General features: G+C 54.5%; 2 protein-coding genes across 3 annotated transcripts; one reads left to right on the top strand and one right to left on the bottom strand.

Annotated features, from left to right (window-relative positions):
• Nucleotides 1-59: 59 nt before the first annotated feature.
• Nucleotides 60-4,647, top strand: PDCL (phosducin like). Of its 2 annotated transcripts, none has more exons than XM_015644818.3 (5): nt 60-121; nt 625-668; nt 978-1,152; nt 1,783-1,964; nt 2,858-4,647. In XM_015644818.3, the coding sequence occupies exons 3-5, from the start codon at nt 984-986 to the stop codon at nt 3,407-3,409; spliced, it is 903 nt and encodes a 300-aa protein (XP_015500304.1). In that variant the 5' UTR covers nt 60-121; nt 625-668; nt 978-983; the 3' UTR covers nt 3,410-4,647. The 2 variants fall into 2 exon arrangements, with proteins under 2 accessions (XP_015500304.1, XP_015500305.1); XM_015644819.3 differs by having other exon boundaries at nt 83-136.
• A 2,797-nt stretch (nt 4,648-7,444) lies between these two features.
• Nucleotides 7,445-18,320, bottom strand: PTGS1 (prostaglandin-endoperoxide synthase 1; the record flags this gene model as incomplete). Its single annotated transcript, XM_015644517.2, has 10 exons — nt 7,445-8,948; nt 9,299-9,446; nt 10,054-10,340; nt 10,625-10,871; nt 11,189-11,272; nt 11,357-11,538; nt 11,865-12,008; nt 12,749-12,889; nt 13,001-13,117; nt 18,230-18,320. Coding segments are annotated over 10 exons (1,797 nt in total), but the record flags the coding sequence as incomplete, so codon positions are not given.
• Nucleotides 18,321-18,322: the final 2 nt, after the last annotated feature.

The raw sequence follows: 18,322 nt of genomic DNA on the forward strand, positions 1-18,322 counted from the left end.
GGGGCAGCGGGGCCGGGCCCGTCTACGCCCGCGGCCGCCTCCTTCCCGCCGTGCCCCGCGCGGCGGCCCCGGAAGGCGGCGGGAGCGCTGAGGCGGCGGCCCCGGAAGGCGGCGGGAGCCGGTGAGGCGGGAGCCGGTGAGGCGGCGGGGCCGGGACGGGGGCGGCGGGGCCGTTTCGCTCTGCTCGGGCCGGTGCTGCCGGGCCCCATAGAATGTCGGGCCTCATAGAATGCCGGGCCGGAGCGCGGCTCCCCCGGCGGGCGAGGGGCGGCGGGGGGCCCGGGGAAGGTGCGGGCGCGGTCTCGGCCCGGCTCTGGGGACTGAGCCGGTTCGCTCGGGGCCCGCGGGAATCACCGGCCGAGCGTGTCCCGCCTCAGGCCCGGCCCCGCTGCGGGGTGATCCCGGTAATCCCGGGCCATCTGGCGCTGTAATCGGCTGAATCGGGGTTAGCTCCCGCGGAACCTGCAGCGTTCGGCTGGAAAACCGGGAGCCCGGCTCTGTCCGTGGGCTGATGGCGGGGTCTGGGGCACACGCACGGCCTGGGCTGGCTGCGAGACCCCTGCACGGTCAAGTGTGAGCCCAAATTTGATTTTTAACTGATTTGATTAAAATTTCCTCTTCTAGGTCTTGATTGAAACTTTTCTCTGAAAGACTGGAAAAGAATACAGGTCAGGAACACTTTAATTTGCTTAATTGCGTTGATAGTTTTTCAGCTCAAATAAATTGTTGTTAAATAATGCAAATAATACTGAGTAGTTGGGAATTGGCCTGATGGAGCCGTCCAATGAGGCTCTGAGGTTTTAAATTGAGTTTTAAATCGTGTCTTAAGAATTAATGCAGGTGACTGACTGCATGGAGGGCTCTTCGAGAGTGGGCTGTGTTCTCCTGGGGTTGAAAACTGCCCTGAGGAAGTAAGGGACCATTGTGATGCATGCTTGATCAGAAATGCATCCTCTGCTTTTTTCATTTCTTTTTAGAACATAATGACTACTACGGATGATAAACTGCTTGGTGAGAAGCTGCAGTATTATTATAGCAGCAGCGAGGGTGAGGATGAAGACAGTGAGAAGGAGGATAAAGAAGGGGAGAGCAGCATTCCTGAAAATGTAGGCGAGGTGGAGCTCAGCAGTGATGGCAGCGCTGTCAATACAGGTATCATCATATCACTGTACTTCTTTTGTAAATCCTTTGTTTATTGGAAATTTTGCATGTTCTTCTAAAATTCATTTTTCAAAGTTAAACTCCTGGGTTTATGCATATTTGAGTCAGAGGGCGATCAATTTCTGGCTGCTGTCTAAACCTTATTTTTAATAGCTGTTCTTTTTTTAATGTTTGACTTCTCCTCTGAGAGAATTTAAATTCAGCACTATATCTGAAGCAGTCAGGCTTTAGATAGAAAGCTGAGACAAGGCTGATTTGTACAATTTGATTGATAATATATCATTATTTTTATTCTGATGAAAGCCATGCTAACAATAGGGGAACTCTTGTGGGATGGTGGTTCTATTTCAAGAGAAAAGATATTAATCCTTGGGACAGTTACAAGAGTGGCCTAGTTAAATAAACTGTAGCTTTCTTATTAAAAAAAAACCCAGAAACTCAAGGACATTTAGATGGCAAATGACTTATTTCAGTGTTTTGCATAGTTACAAAAACATTAATGACAGGGTTACTGTTTTACTGATTTACAAATTTGATGCACCAATTATTTACTTGATTTAAATGGTAGGTAAAAATTTTTTGTGTGATTTTTATAAGAACTGCCTCCACACTTAATTCCAGGTCCCAAGGGAGTCATTAATGACTGGCGAAGATTTAAGCAGCTGGAAACAGAGCAGCGGCAGGAGCAGCGCAGGGAGATGGAGAGGCTCATTAAGAAGCTGTCCATGACATGCAGGTCTCACTTGGATGACGAGGCTGATAAGCAGAAGCAGAAAGAGCTTGAAGAAAAAATCAATGGAAAGGTAGGATGGCACAAAGGAATTTAAATGCCACTTAAGTATTTAACAGTTTGTTTGTCTGTGATAACAAATAAGTGACAATACCAAAGTAGTCCAAAAGCTTTTTCTGGATTTCTCATCTGTTGAACAAGCAAGTCAACTTCAGGGGATTAATATGAGGAGTTGTACAGCAAAACTATGAATGCTGTCTCCCCTGCCTGAAACTAGGAGCCCTTATTAACTTAGTATTTAGTGAGTGGGTGTTGAGTATTCAACTCTGAGCTCCAGAAATTGAAGACATTGGAGGTAGTGAATGGTTTTAATCAGCTGGGCTGTAAGCTAGTCCTGAATTGTAGTCAGAGAAGTTACTAATTTTTTGTAATGTTTGTGCCTTCAGATGATGAAAGTTGGCTGTGCTCTCCTGTATCTTGAGTGATGCAGACAAGTTTAATCAAGCAAGTGAACAGATACAAAATACATAAAATCCTGTTAATTTCAATTCTACAGGCACGATACTGCCATAAAATGTTAGCTGAAAAGCTAAATGAAAAGCTGAGGAGAAAGAAGCTCAGCTTAGGTCAGGCACAGTTTCCAAACCAGCACTCCCAGCTCAGTGAAGGCACATGGCCACCATTAACCTGGATTAAAGTGGGAGCATGGAGCAGCCACTTGTGTTATTAGTGCAGCTTGTGGAAACTGGAATACCCAGGGCTGAAATCGCTGTTCCCACTGGACATGGTTTCTAATTAGATCAGCGTGGAGTGTAATACGCAGGGTGCTTGAGCCTTCATGGGTTGCACTTTGCTGTTATTAAAGATGAGTGACCCACATTAATCCTCTGATTTACATTCTCATTATGTAAGCGGCCCATATAGTGGTGCAGATGTTTTTCAGGAATCTCTGTGTGTGTTTTTTAGATGACTTTACAAGAATACAACATGATCCACAATGATGAGGATGACGAGGAATTCTTGCAGCGCTACAGGAAGCAGCGGATGGAGGAGATGAGGCAGCAGTTGTACAGTGGGCAGCAATTCAAGCAGGTCTTTGAGATCACCAGTGGAGAAGCATTTCTGGACACCGTGGACAAAGAGCATAAGAGCACATTGATCATGATCCATATTTATGAAGATGATATCCCTGGCACTGAATCCCTGAATGGCTGCATGATCTGCCTGGCTGCTGAGTACCCAACAGTGAAATTCTGCAGAGTGAAGAGTTCACTCATTGGTGCCAGCACTCGCTTCACTAACAATGCCCTGCCAGCTCTGCTGGTCTACAAGGCAGGGGAGCTCATTGGCAATTTTGTGCGCATCACCGACCAGCTTGGAGAAGATTTTTTTGCTGTAGACCTGGAGGCTTTTCTGCAGGAATGTGGTTTGCTGCCAGAAAAAGACCTACTGCTCCTGACTTCTATACATAATCCATCTGCATGTTACAGTGAAGACAGTGATCTGGAAATAGACTGAGCCATTTATGGCAAGGGCCCGTAGGTGTAGTTGTGCTGTGGGATGTTCTTGTGCTAGGGATTGTTCTCTTTCTCCATCGTGTGGGTATGTATTCCTCCCCTTCATGCACTGTGGCTCATCAAAAATAACAACGAGTTCATAACATTTTCTTAAATTAATTCCATATCTGCAACTAAAACAGTCTAATTTCTGCACAGTTCAAATGTGTTTTACTTACCACGAAGTTCTAACATGATTCAGTCAGTTTAGGAAGTTTTTGTCATGTCTCAGTGTCCTTGCACGTTTCAATTGAGATGTGGCCACCAACTCCCCAAGACAAGAACTGAGACTGCAAATAAAAGAGTTGTAAAAATTCAAGACTTACTAACCTGGTGCTGAGCTGCTCCAGTTAAAAGTGTGAGGTCCCTTGTTCCATTCCACAATTTGCAGTCTCCTTCCTGGGAGGATCTTGTTCTAATGCCTGGCCTTAAATTTTTGTTCCTTTCTCGCTTACAAATAACGACAACCCCTGGCTTCATCCTAAAAATTGCTTTTCAGCTGGAGAGAGTTCTTCTTCCCTTCACCTTCCCTGAGACATAAATGCAATTACAGCTCTTAATACATTATTGGGTTTTAAAAAACCCATCCTTGGAGTTCAGAGTAGTCACTTGATCAGAAAATGAGCTCTGCCTCTTCAGAGAGACTGCTACAAAGAGCTCCAACACGTGTGCTGAACAGCAACAAGGAGAATTTTGTTGGCAAAGTGCAGAATTAGGACTTGAATAACCTCAGAATTTCATCTCATGCTAAAATTTCTAAATCAGTGCTAAAGTTCTTTTCTGTCTGCCTTCAGTAGTAGTAAGTAGACTATCATTACCTAAATACATGACCAAATGTAATGCCATATTTAATGATTAAATTTAATTGCAATTTTTATGTAAAGCATTTTGGAACACCAGGAAGAATTGCAAATGTGTCTGTGGATCTTAATAGGATCTTAATAAGAATGGAACTTGGGCTAGAAAAAGGAGAATTTCTAACTGTATCTATTTGAACTGTGTTTTAAAAAGTAGTATTAGCTGAAAAATAAATAATCTGTAATTTAAAATTACTGAGTTGGCACAGATTGTAGCTGGTTTAAGGAAACGGGCAGAAATCCAGGTTTTCAAATGTGGTGAGAGATTATTTCTTTTCGTCTGAGAATTGCAGAAAAAAAAAAGCCTATGTAAGTTATATGAAATTAAATTATTGAGTGTGGATATCAGCACATTTAAGGAAAATATCAAAATAACTGTAACACATATCCAGGATGAGATTCAGTAAAGTCTGTTGTGCAGACAGGGTGCATTTTAGCATCATCATCAAACCTCTCTTGGAGAGGGGATCAAGGCAGAGCTGTCTGCTTGAGTTGCTTTGAAGTTTTACTTTTATAAAGTGCTTTTTTTTTTTTGCCCCCTATGGCAGCAAAACTCTAACAGGATCAAACCCTCTCCTGCTGCTCTGTGTCCAATGGCCTGGGGCAAGGTGACTCCTGGTGAGGAACCTCCTGTGCTCAGGTGTGGGAGAGGTGGTTTGCAGTGCTAGTAACAAAAAAGGAGAAGAAAAAAGTCAGAATCCAATTAATCATTGATCTGGAAGAATATAACAAGCACAAGGGAGTGAGGGAAGCAGTGCCCTAACCCTGCTGCTCGTTCATGCACAGGCCACACGCCTGAGAGCAGCAAGAGGAGCTGCTGCTGCTTTTGTCCTTTCTTAAAGCTAAATTTTCATGGAGTTCTATAAATAGGAGTTGAAAAAGCACTTGTCAGGTAGGTGTGTTGCCTCTGGGAAATGTTTTGTTTTGGAATGAGCAGCGCAGTGCAGGGAGGCAGCCAGGAATGACGGGTGTTACAGGCCCTCGTTTTGGCATCACCTGGGTGATTAATGTTGTTAATGATGTTCCAATACAAACAGCAGAGTTTGGGCATGGAATGTGAGTGCACAAGGAAGCACGGATGGTTGCTTGGCAAGGGCAGGAGTGAAATCCCAGGATGAGCTCAGCATGGATCTTTAATCGTGGTGCCAGCATTGATGCCAGGCAGTGGCAAGATTTAACACAGAAGAGATTACAGAGTTTTTCTGGCCTCCCATCTGCCTCTTCTTTGCAAAATGTTCAAAACAGACCTTTGCTGAAAATCCAAACAAGGTTTCCTGTGCAGACACTGGTCTGACTGCTGTGGCAGAGGGGCCTGCTGGGGCCGGCTGGGATTGTCTGGAGACTCCTTCCAAGGGGGGATTGCTTTTCTCCCCCTGCTCAGTCACCACCTCTGAGGCACACAACCCCAGATGGATGTTTTCATTGTTGCTGCAGGAGCCCAGGCAACCCCATCTTCCTGTCCCTGTCCATCCCCACCATGGGCAGCCTCAGCTGGGCTCCTCAGAGGCCTGTTGAAAAATACAGAGGATGTCCTAAGAGCTGTGTTTACCAGGAGCTCAGAGAGATACTTCTGGCAGCACTCTCCCCTGCACCGGCCCCAGAGCGCAGCAGGGAGCCCTTGGTGTGGTTGGGTGATGCTGGTGGCCACACCAAACACCACCATGTGTGGATGCAAACACTGCCTTGGATGTGGCTGTACCTTGTCCTGGATGACCTGGTGACAGTGGGAGTGATTTCTGCAAACTGCCATGGCTGGAAAACCAGCCCAGGAAACAGAAGGGCTCAGCAGTGCTGGGCTGGGGGAAGCTGTGTGTGTGGGGCTGTGGGTGCCTGGGCTCCTGGGCATTTCAGTACTGTGTTGGATGCTGTGTCTGTCTGGTACTTCACAGAAACATTTTCAAAGCTTTTCCTGCTAGCAGGAGGGAGGTGCTTTGCTGTCCTGTGCTGGTTGGAAGAGGTGCCAGGTTTGCCAGTGGTGTCTCAGCCCAGCTAGTTTGCAGTGGAACATTCCTCCTTGCTGGCAGAGAGCAGCCAGGCCCTCTCTGTGTGCCCGAGGGGCTCTCGTGCAGTTATCATCTGGTCCCAAAGCAGCGCTGGCAGCCAGCGATAGCCTCGAGAAAACGCAGGATGTTTGTGGTTTAACTGAAACGAGCCGAGCTCGTGCCTCTCGACAGATGGAGGGGAAGGATGCTCGGGGCTGGAGCAGCTCCTCGCCGGGATGGGCGGTCACACGGACAGCTGGAAGTGTGCTCGGCTGGCTGGAGGCACGTGTGGGCGGGGAGGGATCGTGTCCTCCTCTTGAATCGCTGCTCAGCACTTCTGCACGACTTGGTGGGAGTGGGAGCACTGGGCTGTCCATGTGCCAGGACTGGGTAGGGCCAGCCCAGGGGAGCACAGAGCAGGTGAAGCTGCCTGCTGTGCCTTTGGGGGTTGTGTTTGCCTCTCTGCCTCCCCACATCCCATAGGAAACAAAACTCCTGATGATACCCTGATAATGCCATCCCGTTTCTGAAGGGTTAAAGAGAGTGAGTGAGTGCCTTGGGAATCTCTGCTTGCAGATGTTCCCTTGCTATGACGTTCTCCTACCGCATCCCTGCCAAGGCACCAGCCCTTTAAACTTCCCTAGTTTAAAATTCCTGTAATTCCCTGGGAATCCAGCTGGGATGGAGCAGAAGCTCAGGAGTGCTCCCCTCCTCCAGGACAGCACAGGAAGGAGCTGCAGCAGCATGCTCTCTTACAGACTCTGGCTTTTTCACGTCTACAAAGCGTGCAGGCAGCCAGATGAATGTGTTTTTATGTGCTAGAAATACACAATGTTGATCTAAGTGCTGTGTCACTGGAATTACAGAATATCCTGAATTGGAAGGGACCCACACACAACATCACGGTCCAACTCCTGGCCCTGCCCAGGACAACCCCAACAATCCCACCCTGTTCCTGAGAGCATTGTCTAAACACTCTGAACTGTGGCATTGGAGCAGCACAGTGCTGGGGGGCAGCCGGCGGGGAACAAAGTTCAGACCACCTCAGGACACTCAGAGACCCCCACAGAAGCACATAAGGGAGGGTGCTTGCTCCATTTATTGCTTCAGGTGCAGTCAGCAATGGCCCAGCACAGTGCTGGTGAGCACACCCAGAGATAGAGGAGTTTTTAAAATCATTTATTATTTTAAATGACCTTTTTCCTGGAGCTTAACCAGGATCTGATGGGGATCAAGGCCAGTGACAGTGGCTGGGCAAGGGCTGAGGTGTGTTTCGGCAGGAGGATAGAAGCTGTGTGCTGTGAGGATGTGCTTGCTGAGCTGTTAGTGCAGAGAAGGGTGATGATTTTGGGATGGAAGAGGCTCTATCCCTTTGTGTGCACAGAGGTAGCATCTTGCTCTGAGCAGCCCCAGGTTGGCAGCCAGTGGCACATGCCAGGGTCCAAGCCAGCATGACACAGAGGTCTGGGGATCTGACCTCATGCTTCTTTCTGGGCTCCTCCAGGAGAGCTTTGTTTCCTTCTCCCAGCTGTGCATGTGTGCTGGGCAGGCTGTTGCAGGAGAATTGGATCAGAACAGGCTTCTGCTGCAAGCTCAGCCACTACTGGGCAGCACAAACATGGTGTCCTTCCTGTCCCTCTGCATGCTGCCACCTCCTCTGCATCCCTCAGACAGCTCATCGCTTCACCAGGTGCAGCAGGGGAGGAGGGAGTGCTCCCTGGGCTCCTGTTCTGAGCAGGAAAGAGTCTCTATTGGAAATAGGTGGTGTGTGAGGAAAAATTGGACTCCTGGTGTGTAAGAATTAAGTCAGTGCTAACCAGTTAACTAATATGAAATTTTTCCAGTCTTATACTTTTCACTAATTCCCAAACTGGTTTTCAGGCATAACGTGGATATGACCCCTCTGGAAGAAGGGCTGCTGGTGGCCTGGTGCTGGGTGGCAGCAGGGATGGATGGTGACAAAGCACTGGGGAGTCCACAGTGTCCACTAGGGCATTCCAAAGCTGTTTCATGCAAGGTATTCACTATCAGGAGAGCTGAGTCTGATGAGAACAGAGCTGGCAGCCACACTCCCAAGGCACTCGAGTTTTTCAGAGAGCAGGGAGCAGCCTCTCCTCGAGGGCTGGCATGGAGGACACCCAGGGTGGGACCATCTCCTGTCCTGTTTCTGTTCAGCACAGGGGTGGCAGGTTCCTGCATCCCCACCATTCACTGTAGGAAGGAACAGGATACTCAGCACCAGGCTGGGAGCTCAGCTCAGCCTGCACCAGGGCAAGGACAGTCCCAGCCTGGGCAGGTTATCCCTGCTAGAGCTCTGTAGATGATCCACCAGCCCGAGGGCTGCCGTGTTCCGCAGCATCTGGCACGTGGAACGCCACGTACGGGCACTTCTTCACATTGAGGCACACGAGCTTCTTGAGGGATGCCGTCTTAACAATCTCAAAGCCGGTTGCTCCACCAAATGTGCTGGGTTTCCAGTAGTCTGGGGAGCAGATGGGATTTCCAAAAAGCCCCTTTAGGGAAAATGGAGCTCCAATCTCCACCATGCTTTCCCCAAAAATGCCGTTGGGTTGGGGTTTCTCGAGCAGCAAGCCTAGGTAAAACTCCAGAGCATCAATGTCTCCATACAGCTCTTCCAGTTCTGCTGCCTTTTCTTCCTCTCCTGTACCAAGTGAACAGAGTGTTTTAGCAAGAGAATCACACCTGGCAAGGACTGGCCTTGCAGTGGGCAAAGGGAGGGTGGCTCCCTCACAGGCAGTGGCAAGCCTGACTTCCAGACCCAGAACTGTCCTCTGGAGCCCAGAGGAGGGCTGTCCCCAGCCCCCAGGAGGAAGGACCCTGCATCTGCCCCAGTGTGGGGCCATGAGCAGGCAGGGCTGGGATGGGCAGGAGCAGCTGCTGTGCTGGGCAAGCCCAGTAGCAAAGGGGCAGCTCATGGCCTTGTACTCACCCACAGGCACAGAGCACCTGCCCTGCCCCAGCAAAGCCCCAGGAGCAGCACTGCAGCCCTACCTGTCAGCTCCTGGAAGGACTTGTAGGGCTTCAGGCCAAACCTTTTCCGATACTCATTGAAAGGCTGCAGCCTCAGCTGCCGGGACTCCTTGATAACCCCAACAGCCACGTGCAAGACATTGGCATTGATGGTGTGTCCCCCACCAATCTGCAGGGAGAGCACAAGGAGGAGCACACATCAGGCACAAGGCAGAACCAGCATCAGCTCCAGAGGGCCACCACACTAAAGCATCCATGTCCTGGGCTCGTGCTGTGGATGCCAGCACATCATTGCAGCAGCAAGAGGAGGGGCAGCCGGTGGACAGAGCAAAAAGCAGCTGTACAGCAGCTTGGTCAGGTCAACCCTGTTCCCAGGGCAGGGCACAGGGCAGGAGAAGTCCTGGATGGACAGTGACACAGTGACCTGGAAGGGTGAGAGAGATTTCAGGCTCACTGGGAGAACCTAAAGGGCCCAAGGCTCAGCCTCAGCTGGGCTGCTCGGCACAAGCAAAGAGGATCAGGAATGGAGCCGCAATTGCTCGGAAGAAAACATCCATGCGATGGCAGCAAAGAACAGTGCCAGACGCTGCTCCAGGCCCCGCGGCTTCCACAAGCTCCTGCCATCACCGGAATGTTTACTACAGAGCACCGAGGGTGAGCGACTGGGGCTGCCAGGAGAACTCCTGATGTGCCCATCGGGTGCTGCCCTGGCCAGACTCGGTGTGACATGTGCCTGCATGAATGTCTCTCCTGGGGAGGGCGGAGCAGGACCTTACCCTTCCTGCCACCTGCTTGGAAAAGGACTCCACCAGCGCCTCCACGCCGTAGTCCATGAGCATGGAGGTGTTGTAGAGGAACTGCTTGTAGCTGTACTCCTGTCCCTGGATGATGAAGGAGTCAGGCATCAGCCCGTGCCAGTGATAGAGCTGGTTGAACTCCACTGCGATGCGATTCCGGTACTGGAACTGTGACCCGAACAACAGCTCGGGGTCGAACTTGAGGCTCAGGTAGTACCCACTGAGGTGCTGGACGTAGTCTTCAATAACCATCTTAATGGTCTCCCCTGGGCAGGAGAAAAGAAGCAGCTGGCAGTAGCAGGAGCCACCAGCTCTGTACCTGAAGTGTTACCCACATCTACCGCAGCAGCCATCCACCTCCTCCTGACCATTTTTGATGGACCAAAGCAAATTTTTTTGCCATGTGGCACAAAACAAACGATTCTCAGAAGGATGCCAGAGGAACTGCCTCAAAGGCAGTTTGGCCATTACCCTCAAAAAGAGGCTGGCGAGCATGTGAGTCCTTGTGGGCTACCCAGGGGGGTGAGACAGGGCAGTGCTGGTTCCTCACCGATGAGGATGAGCCGCGCCGTCTGGAAGAGCTGCTCGTCACTCCAGGTGGGATGGTCCCGCTTGAGCAGGTCACAGACGCGGTTGTGCTCGCGTAGCCAGAGCGTGGCGTACACGCAGAGCCCCGGCAGCAGCCCGAACACCTCCTGCCCCACTGCCAGCTGCTGCTCCTTGGGCACTCCCGACGGGTACACCATGTGAACCGGAGCCTCAGTGACCATGGGCGGGTACACCTCTCCATCCACCACCTGGGGACACAGCAACCAGAGGGCAGAAAGGACAGAGGGGACAAAACACTCTAGTAAAAGCCTGCCCAGCCAGGAGCTGTCTCCCTGAGGGCTCCACATCTGCTCTCCTGCTAGAGGTGATTGGAATGGAAACACTTCCATTGTACAGCCCCAAACGCCTGCTGTGGTCAGAGCAGCTGCACCCCAGAGATCATCCTCAGGCAGCAGCCACACAGGGCGCCAGGGCTGGGGTCCCCCAAGAGCTGCTAGAGGAACATGTGCTTCAAACAACCCTGGCTCACAGGGCTGGGATGTGTTTCAGCTGTGCTGGGTGGTACCTGAAATTTCAGCTTCCCATCTCGGAAGAGTCGCAGCTGGTGCTGCCGCTGCAGGTTGTCCCCGTACAAATGTCCCAGGTCCACCTGTGGAGAGCAGAGCATCAAGGCTGCTCCGAGAGGCACACGGGCCCCAGCACCCCCTCCCTCCCACAGACCCCACACCCTCACCCCGTGCCCCAGCGCCTTGGTGAAGCCGCGTCCCATCTTCCCAGATGTCTTGAAGAACTGGTGGGTGAAATGCTGGGCGAAGAAGGCAAACATCATGTTGGTGCCTCGGGGATCAGCTTCAAACTTCTGCCGCAGCAGGAACCTCTCTGCCAGGAGCTGGGGGTCGGGGAGCTGCAGCTTCCCTGCAGAGGATGGAGGCTGAGGGCAGATGCCCAGTGCCAACCCAGCTGGGTACTGCTGCTGCCTGCTGCAGCATTGGGCACAGACTCATCTGCACAGACACCTCGCAGCCCTCTCACACAGGCCATGACATGTCCCAGCAGCCCAGCCTGAGCTGTCCCAGCAGCAATCTGGATGCCATCAAGCTCCTCCTGCTGCAGAGCCAGCCTGGGCAGGACAGCGGTACCACGTGGCACTGCCAGTGGTGCCTTGCAGGGTCCATGGTGGCAAAATCTTGGCTGTGGCTGGGTGGGAAACAGGATACAGGTCCCCTGGAGCAGCCACATACCTTTGGTCCCCATGGGCGTGGGGCAGTCGTCCGGCACGGGTGGGAGGATGCGGGTGTAATAGCTGACGTTGGCATAGGCCTCCCAGCTGATGTAGCCATAGTCAGAGTTGAAAGTGGGGGGGCTGGGGATGAGATTGGCACGAACTGAAAGGAGAGAGGGGGATCACCACTGTGGGGCTTGAGGCAGCAACCCACAGGCTCTGCCCCTGGTCCCTGCCCGCCTGCTCTGTGCTGCCAGACGCCCCCCGACACCCCAAAAACCAGAAAGGTACCAGCACTGCAGGCATGGGTTGTCCTGGGCTTTGCTCCGAGCCTTTTAAAGGCTGCAGTTCCCTGCAGAAAAGGAGGGCTCATGCTAATGTGCTAAGTGGATTCTTGGATGATGAATGAGATGACAAACCCATAGAAATGGTGAAGCCAACAGCCGGAGCCTTGTGAGTGTGTAGCTACGGCTCCAAGAGATGGAACCTAAATATTTATGCAAAGTGATGAATATGGGGACATGAGTAACAAGGGCCATATTTCCACAGGCTGCTTTCTGTGCAGCTGTGAAAGAGCTCCTTGGCCCAGGGAGTGCAGCATGCCAAGAACTGCTCGTGTTTTCCAGCCAGCTGCCAGCTTGGCACCGTGCTGGGGACCCCCTACACCCCACTCCAACCTGGCTGGGCAAGCCCCCAGGCACAGTGACAGTTGTGACAAGGTGATGGAAGGACAGGATGACAACCTTCTGGGTCTCCTGATGAGGTGACTGAAGCCCAATGCCCACCCTGCTCACAGGAGCTGCTCAGCATCGCTGCAGCCCTGCTATCCCCACCCACACATCTGTCCATGCCAGGGGGGTCCTCGAGTCCTGCTGAACCTCAAGACCCTCTCCAACCCCTCACCTGTCAGCACGAGCCTCATGAGCGTGTCCCTGATGAAGGTGCTGTTGATAATGTCCCAAAACCACTTGAAGTGGGTCAGGATGAAGTGGTAGAAGGCAGGACTGGGCTTCAGGAGGTTGTGGAGACGTGTCCAGAATTCAGCTGGGGGAAACAGAGCAGTCAGTCTCCTCACTGAGGATCCAGCCCACCCACACCTGCTGTCAGTGGGGACAGGCTGCCCTGGCACCCACGGGGACGGGGACAGGGACTTACGGGAGGTGCAGTTCACCCCGTAGTAGCCCGTCCGTGTGCAGTCGCACTCGTATCCTCTCAGGCCCACCCTCACACACACCCCTTGGTTCTGGCAGGGGAAATAGCAACAGGGATTCACTGCAGGGGCAGAGAGAGAGAGAGAGCCATCACCATCCAGCCACCACATCACTGCATCTGGTGGTTCCCTGCTCCTCAAGGGGGAACACTGCCTCGGACACAGCCCGGCCGGCTCCAGCTCGGTGGAGGAGGTGCTGGGCTGCAGGAGCCAAGCGCTGCCCTGTTGTGGTGGTGTCCCCCAGGCCCGGGGGCGTAGCTTCGTGCCTGGGGGGCTGCTGTGCCCCCGGAGCCCAGCACGGGATAAAGCCGTGCAAACAGCAGCTGTGTTAATAATAACAGCCATTGTCAGGGCAGTTTGCTTTGGCAGCGGCCCCTCCGCGCCCGCCCCCCGAGCGGATGGAAAGGGCCTCTCTGGGCTCACTCCCGGCTCCTGCCCGGCCCCTTCCTCCACCACCTTCATGCCCAGCCTGCAGGGACGAGATAAGGGCCCCTTCCAGCCCTTCCCAGGGCTCTGGGATCACAAGGGACAGGGAGACCCCTGGCACAGAGCAGCTCCCACACTGAAGCAGCGCCATCCACACCAAACCTCTCCGGTTTGTCCCGGAGCAGGAAGATCCTTGTAACCCCACCATCCGCAGCCCCTCCAAGAGCAGCAAACCTCAGGAGAAACAGAAACAGTCCAGGGTGGCCAGAGACTCCTCTGCCTTCCATCAGCCTGAGGAATGCTCTGGAAATTGGGATGTTCTCTGTCACAGCTGCCTCCTGAAATCCTCACCAGAGGCATCCTCAACTCAGCAAGCCAGGTTTCTCCCCACAGAGCCTTTGTGCCAGGAGGAGGGAAGTGCCTAAAGCCCAGACCTCCTGGAGCACATCTGCATTTGTCAGAGCACACTGGTGGCCACCAGCCCCAGCAGGAGCACTCATGGACAGAGGTGCCACCAGCACAACGCCCAGCTCTGGAGCTGTGGGCTGCGGGAATGGGGGACGGGCAGCACACCCTGAGTGCTGCAGAGACCGACAGCCACTGCCAGGGCTGTCAGTGTCACAGCTGATGGAGGAACTCTCCTGAGCTCCATGTGGCTCGTGAGCTCACCAGATCCCCGCCAGATCTGCTTCAGGTTCTTCAGGAATTTGGGAACAGGTTCCATTGCTGCGGTGGTGGGATGGGCATGCAGAACAGAAACTACATTTTTCCATAGGAAATTGCAGCTAAAAATTAACGTATTTGAAAAATGTTGCTCAGTCTCCCAATAGCCGCATACTCGGAGCAGGGCAGGGGCTGCGTTGGAGCCCGGGGCTCAGCCAGCAGCTTTGCCAGGCTGTGCTCAGCCCTGTGGTCCCAAATCCCTCACAGCACAGGGCCTGACTTGCAAAGACACATTCACCTTCTAGCACTTCCATCAGGCTCCCTTTCATCTGGGATCTTTTCATGTCTCCAGACGGGAGGCAGCAGGCAGGATCTTATTTATCTCAGACAAATTAAGGTCAGACCACCCGTTCAGAATTCTGCAAGATGGGAATTTTTGGAAAGGGGGAGGTGTAGCAGCACATCTGGAGCATCCTCTGGGCTATTCCCACGCCGGTAGCTCCACACTTGGCTCTGCTGCAGACCCGGAGAAAGCCCCGAAGAGCAGCCTGGTGCCGTGCGCGGTGAACCCGGGGGAAGCCGGGTTTTCGTGGCTGTCACAGCCACAGGGCTGGGAGGATGCTCCGTGCCACAGGCTCCGGCACAGCAGGTCGCGTCCTGCCCCGTCTCTCCAGCTGATCTGGGGAGTCAGGAGAAGTTCTCTCTGCCGGGGCCCTCCCTGGTGGGGGGCTCGATGGCAAGTGGTGCCGAGCCCTCCTCCGAGGTGGGTTTGGCAGCGTGCCGGGCTCGGCCGGGCCGCCTCCTCCCCCGGGTCACGGCAGTGTCAGTGCCGCGGGGTCCCGGAGCGGGGCGGGAGCAGCATGTTCCAGCCAAAAGGGTGGGAAGGGGATGGAGCGTGTCCTGGCCCGCGACGCCAACCCCTTCACATCCTCACGGAGCCTCCCTCTGCTGCAGCTCCTCTCCACACCCCTGCCAGGAATCCTGCGCTGTTCTTGCCAGGACGGCTCCAGGTATGGGAAAGCCGCTGGCAGCGAGCGCGGCCCCTCCGTGCCGGCAGGGCTGCAGCACACGCTCCATCACCGCTGAAAAATGCCACATTTCGGGGACAACATCCGTTCTGCAAACCGCAGCCAAAGCAACCTGGGCTGAATCACGGCCGGGATGGAGCCGGGCTCGCTCGATGGGACACGGCCCCACTGCCGCAGGCTTTGAAGACGATGGAACTCATACGCACTTATTTTCCTGATCCAGGAAGGTATTCTCTGGCCTACGAACTATTCACAGCACACACACCACAGCCAGATCGTCATCTGCAACCACTTCTGGCAGCACCAGGAGCAGGAGCAGCGCGCCAGGGCCACAGCTGTGTTCCACGTGGGCTCCGCGATCCTCCCCCTGCACCTGAGCCAGATCTGCCTGCCCGGGCCGGCCTGGAGGGGTGACACAAGCCCCAGGGCTCTGCCGAGGCTTCACTCTGAGCCCGGGCTGACTCTGCGAGCCCCACTGCGGAGGGGATGAGCTGGGAGGAGGCGCAGACCGCGGACAATGTAAACAGACGTGAATGAATGCAAAGCAGCTCTGCCAGAGGTCCCCACCTGCCTTCACACAGCCGGGCCCGAGCTGTCCCATCCGTGGCTGGGGCTCACGGTGATGTTGGGGTGCTGCCACTGCTCCGGTTTGGCAGTGTGAGTTGTGCAGTGGGTGCTGAGAGGATGGGCATGTTTACTTTGCAAGAACAAAACTACAAAACTACAGCCCTGAAGGAGAGTTAGCAGCCAAAGGCAGTATCTGCAGGGAAAACTGAGAAACACCTTGGGACCGGCCTGGCTCTGCTCACAGCCAGAGGAAAAGTCTACAGAGAACAAAAACCATGGCTCAGAGCCAAGGTGCAGCTAGTGAGGAGTCAAGTGGAGTGCTCTGAGCAGCAAATAAGTGAGCAGGAGATCCCAGCCTCAGCCCAACATCCTGTTATTTGGTCTTCGAGAGCAGATCCAAGGACTAGATTAGGGCTTTGGTCCTCCTGCTGCAGCGCTGGGGAGAAGCAGAGCCTGGACGCTCTGCTGACAGCACCTCAGGCCACAGCACAGTTCCCCTAATTTCTCAATCAGATATCTCCCTCCCTAATTAAGGCTTGGAAAAAAGCCGTCCTTTCATGTATATCATGTATCCCAGGTATTTTTTTTCCCCCCACAAAATGAAATTTGCTTTGATCGTGCTGTGCAGCAGTCAGCTCCAGGGCTGCACCATTCCAGTGCTGCATCTGTCCCAGCTCTTCAGGCACGTGGCTCCCCAGCGTGTCCCCAGGCCCTGCCCTGTGCTCAGCAAGACACAGATACTGGCTCCAGCTGTCCTCAACTCCCAGAGGAGCTTCTCAGAAAGATAAGACACATGTAAAGAGATGGCCAAGCCAGAGAAGGAGCAGGGCAGAGGCTGTCCCTTGTCTGTCTCCACCACCTGTGGTCCAGCCCGGCCAGTGACAGCCAGGTCCGTCCCCTGGGGGCCCTCCTTTCAGCAGATGTGGCTGCAATGGGGCCCCTGCCACCTCCCCAGCCACACTGGGGTCACTCAGCTTTGGGGTCACTCAGCCCCACTGTTTCTGATGGCTGGACCTGTCACATCCTGCTGGGTCACACCCCAAATCCTGCTGTCCCCTGTGGAGCTGACATGGCTGCCCTCTGCATGGCCATGGGTCATGTTCCCTTCCTTCACAGCCCAAACTGGAAAGTCTGCACCCTGAGGTCTCTGGTTTTGCAGAGGACCAGCTGCTCCAGCACAGAGAAGTCCCTGCTCTCCCTGCAGGATGGGGTGGGAAGGGGTGAAGGGCAACACCCCCAACACTGCCCAGCTCTGCTCAGCCCAAACCCACTCAGTTTGGGTCCCGCTCCCCCTGCCCTGGGGGTGCCTGCTGCACTCCACATGCTCAGCCTGTGCACATTTTGGGGACTCTTGGGTGTGGGCACCTCGCTTCCCACAGCAGAAAGTTGAGCTGAGCAGGCTGCTGGAGACGGGGTTCCCATCGGCACCACTTGAACACCCGTGGCCAGAGACCCTTGAGATACAGCCCATGTGCCTGGGCTCATTTTGCTGAGAATGTTAGAGAGGAATTGTAAAATCTGTCAAGGGCCAAAAGTCTGTGCTGTTTTTCTTCAGGGAATAAGGTCATTTCACAGAAGAGGGACTGGATTCAATGCCCTGGGTAAGGATCTTTACCGTAGGCGCTGGGGATGGAGCTGATGGGGTTTGAGGAAGGGTTTTAATTAACCACATGCTCCATGGGTCCCTGCCATAATCAGCATTATTCCTTGATATCTCCTGGTGTGCCTGAGGTTGGGCAGCACATGGTGAGCTCCTCCAGCACACGGCATGGGAATGAAACCATAGCTGAGGCCACAGGAGCCACCTCTGCTGCCGCCATCCTCGCTCCCAGCCACAGTGTCACCGGCGTGTGTTTGGGGACACGGGAGGGCCCTGGCTGCCAGCACACTCGGATATTGTCCCCGGGTCCTTCGAGAAGCCCCGTCCCGGACCGGAGGCCGCCAGAAGCAGCCGGGCACTGCCCTCAGCCCGGTGGTGGGGCCGGCCCGGGGTGGCCGCGGTCTTGGCGGGGGTCCAGCCCTGTCGTGTGTCCTCGGCTGCCTCGGGCCAGCGATGTCCCCCCGGGCCCTGCGTGCGGTCCCTGCGCGGCCGCTGCGGGAGGCGAAGGGGAAGTTTGTTCTACCCGGGCGCTTTTGCTCCCAGCCAGCCGTGACGGGCCAAAACCTGCGGCTCCGGGCTCTGCGGGCACCCTGACCCGGGCGGCGGTCGTGGGGCTCCTGCCCTTCCCGGACACGGAGGGCACCGGGGGGCAAGGATCAGCCGGGGGTGGCAGGTGCGATCCCTCCGGGAGCCGCCGGAGCGCGGCCCGGTCCCGCAGCGCCCGCCCCGCAGCGCTCCCCGCTTCCCCGGGACTCCCGTTACTGGACCCTGCGGGACCGGGTCCCCTCGCCCCCCTCGGTGCCGAGTGCCCCTGTTCGGGATGTCGCCGCTCCACCGGTACCGACTCCCCCGCGTCTCCCTCCCTCCCGGTGCGGTCCCGTCCCGCGTACCGGAGCCGGTGCCGGCGGCGCTCCCGGCGGCGCAGAGCAGCACGGCGTGGGCGAGCAGCAGCCGGAGCCCCGCGGCCGGAGGGGCCCGGGCCC

The sequence above is a fragment of the Parus major genome, chromosome 17 (assembly GCF_001522545.3).
Source record: "Parus major isolate Abel chromosome 17, Parus_major1.1, whole genome shotgun sequence".
Lineage (NCBI taxonomy): Eukaryota > Metazoa > Chordata > Aves > Passeriformes > Paridae > Parus > Parus major.

Bases quoted from the DNA above. Each gene is read 5' to 3' on its own strand.
- PDCL (XM_015644818.3), top strand. From the start codon at position 984: ATGACTACTACGGATGATAAACTGCTTGGTGAGAAGCTGCAGTATTAT. The intron at 1,153-1,782 runs GTATCATCATAT...ACTTAATTCCAG, and splicing joins TGGCAGCGCTGTCAATACAG to GTCCCAAGGGAGTCATTAAT. The intron at 1,965-2,857 runs GTAGGATGGCAC...TGTGTTTTTTAG, and splicing joins AAGAAAAAATCAATGGAAAG to ATGACTTTACAAGAATACAA.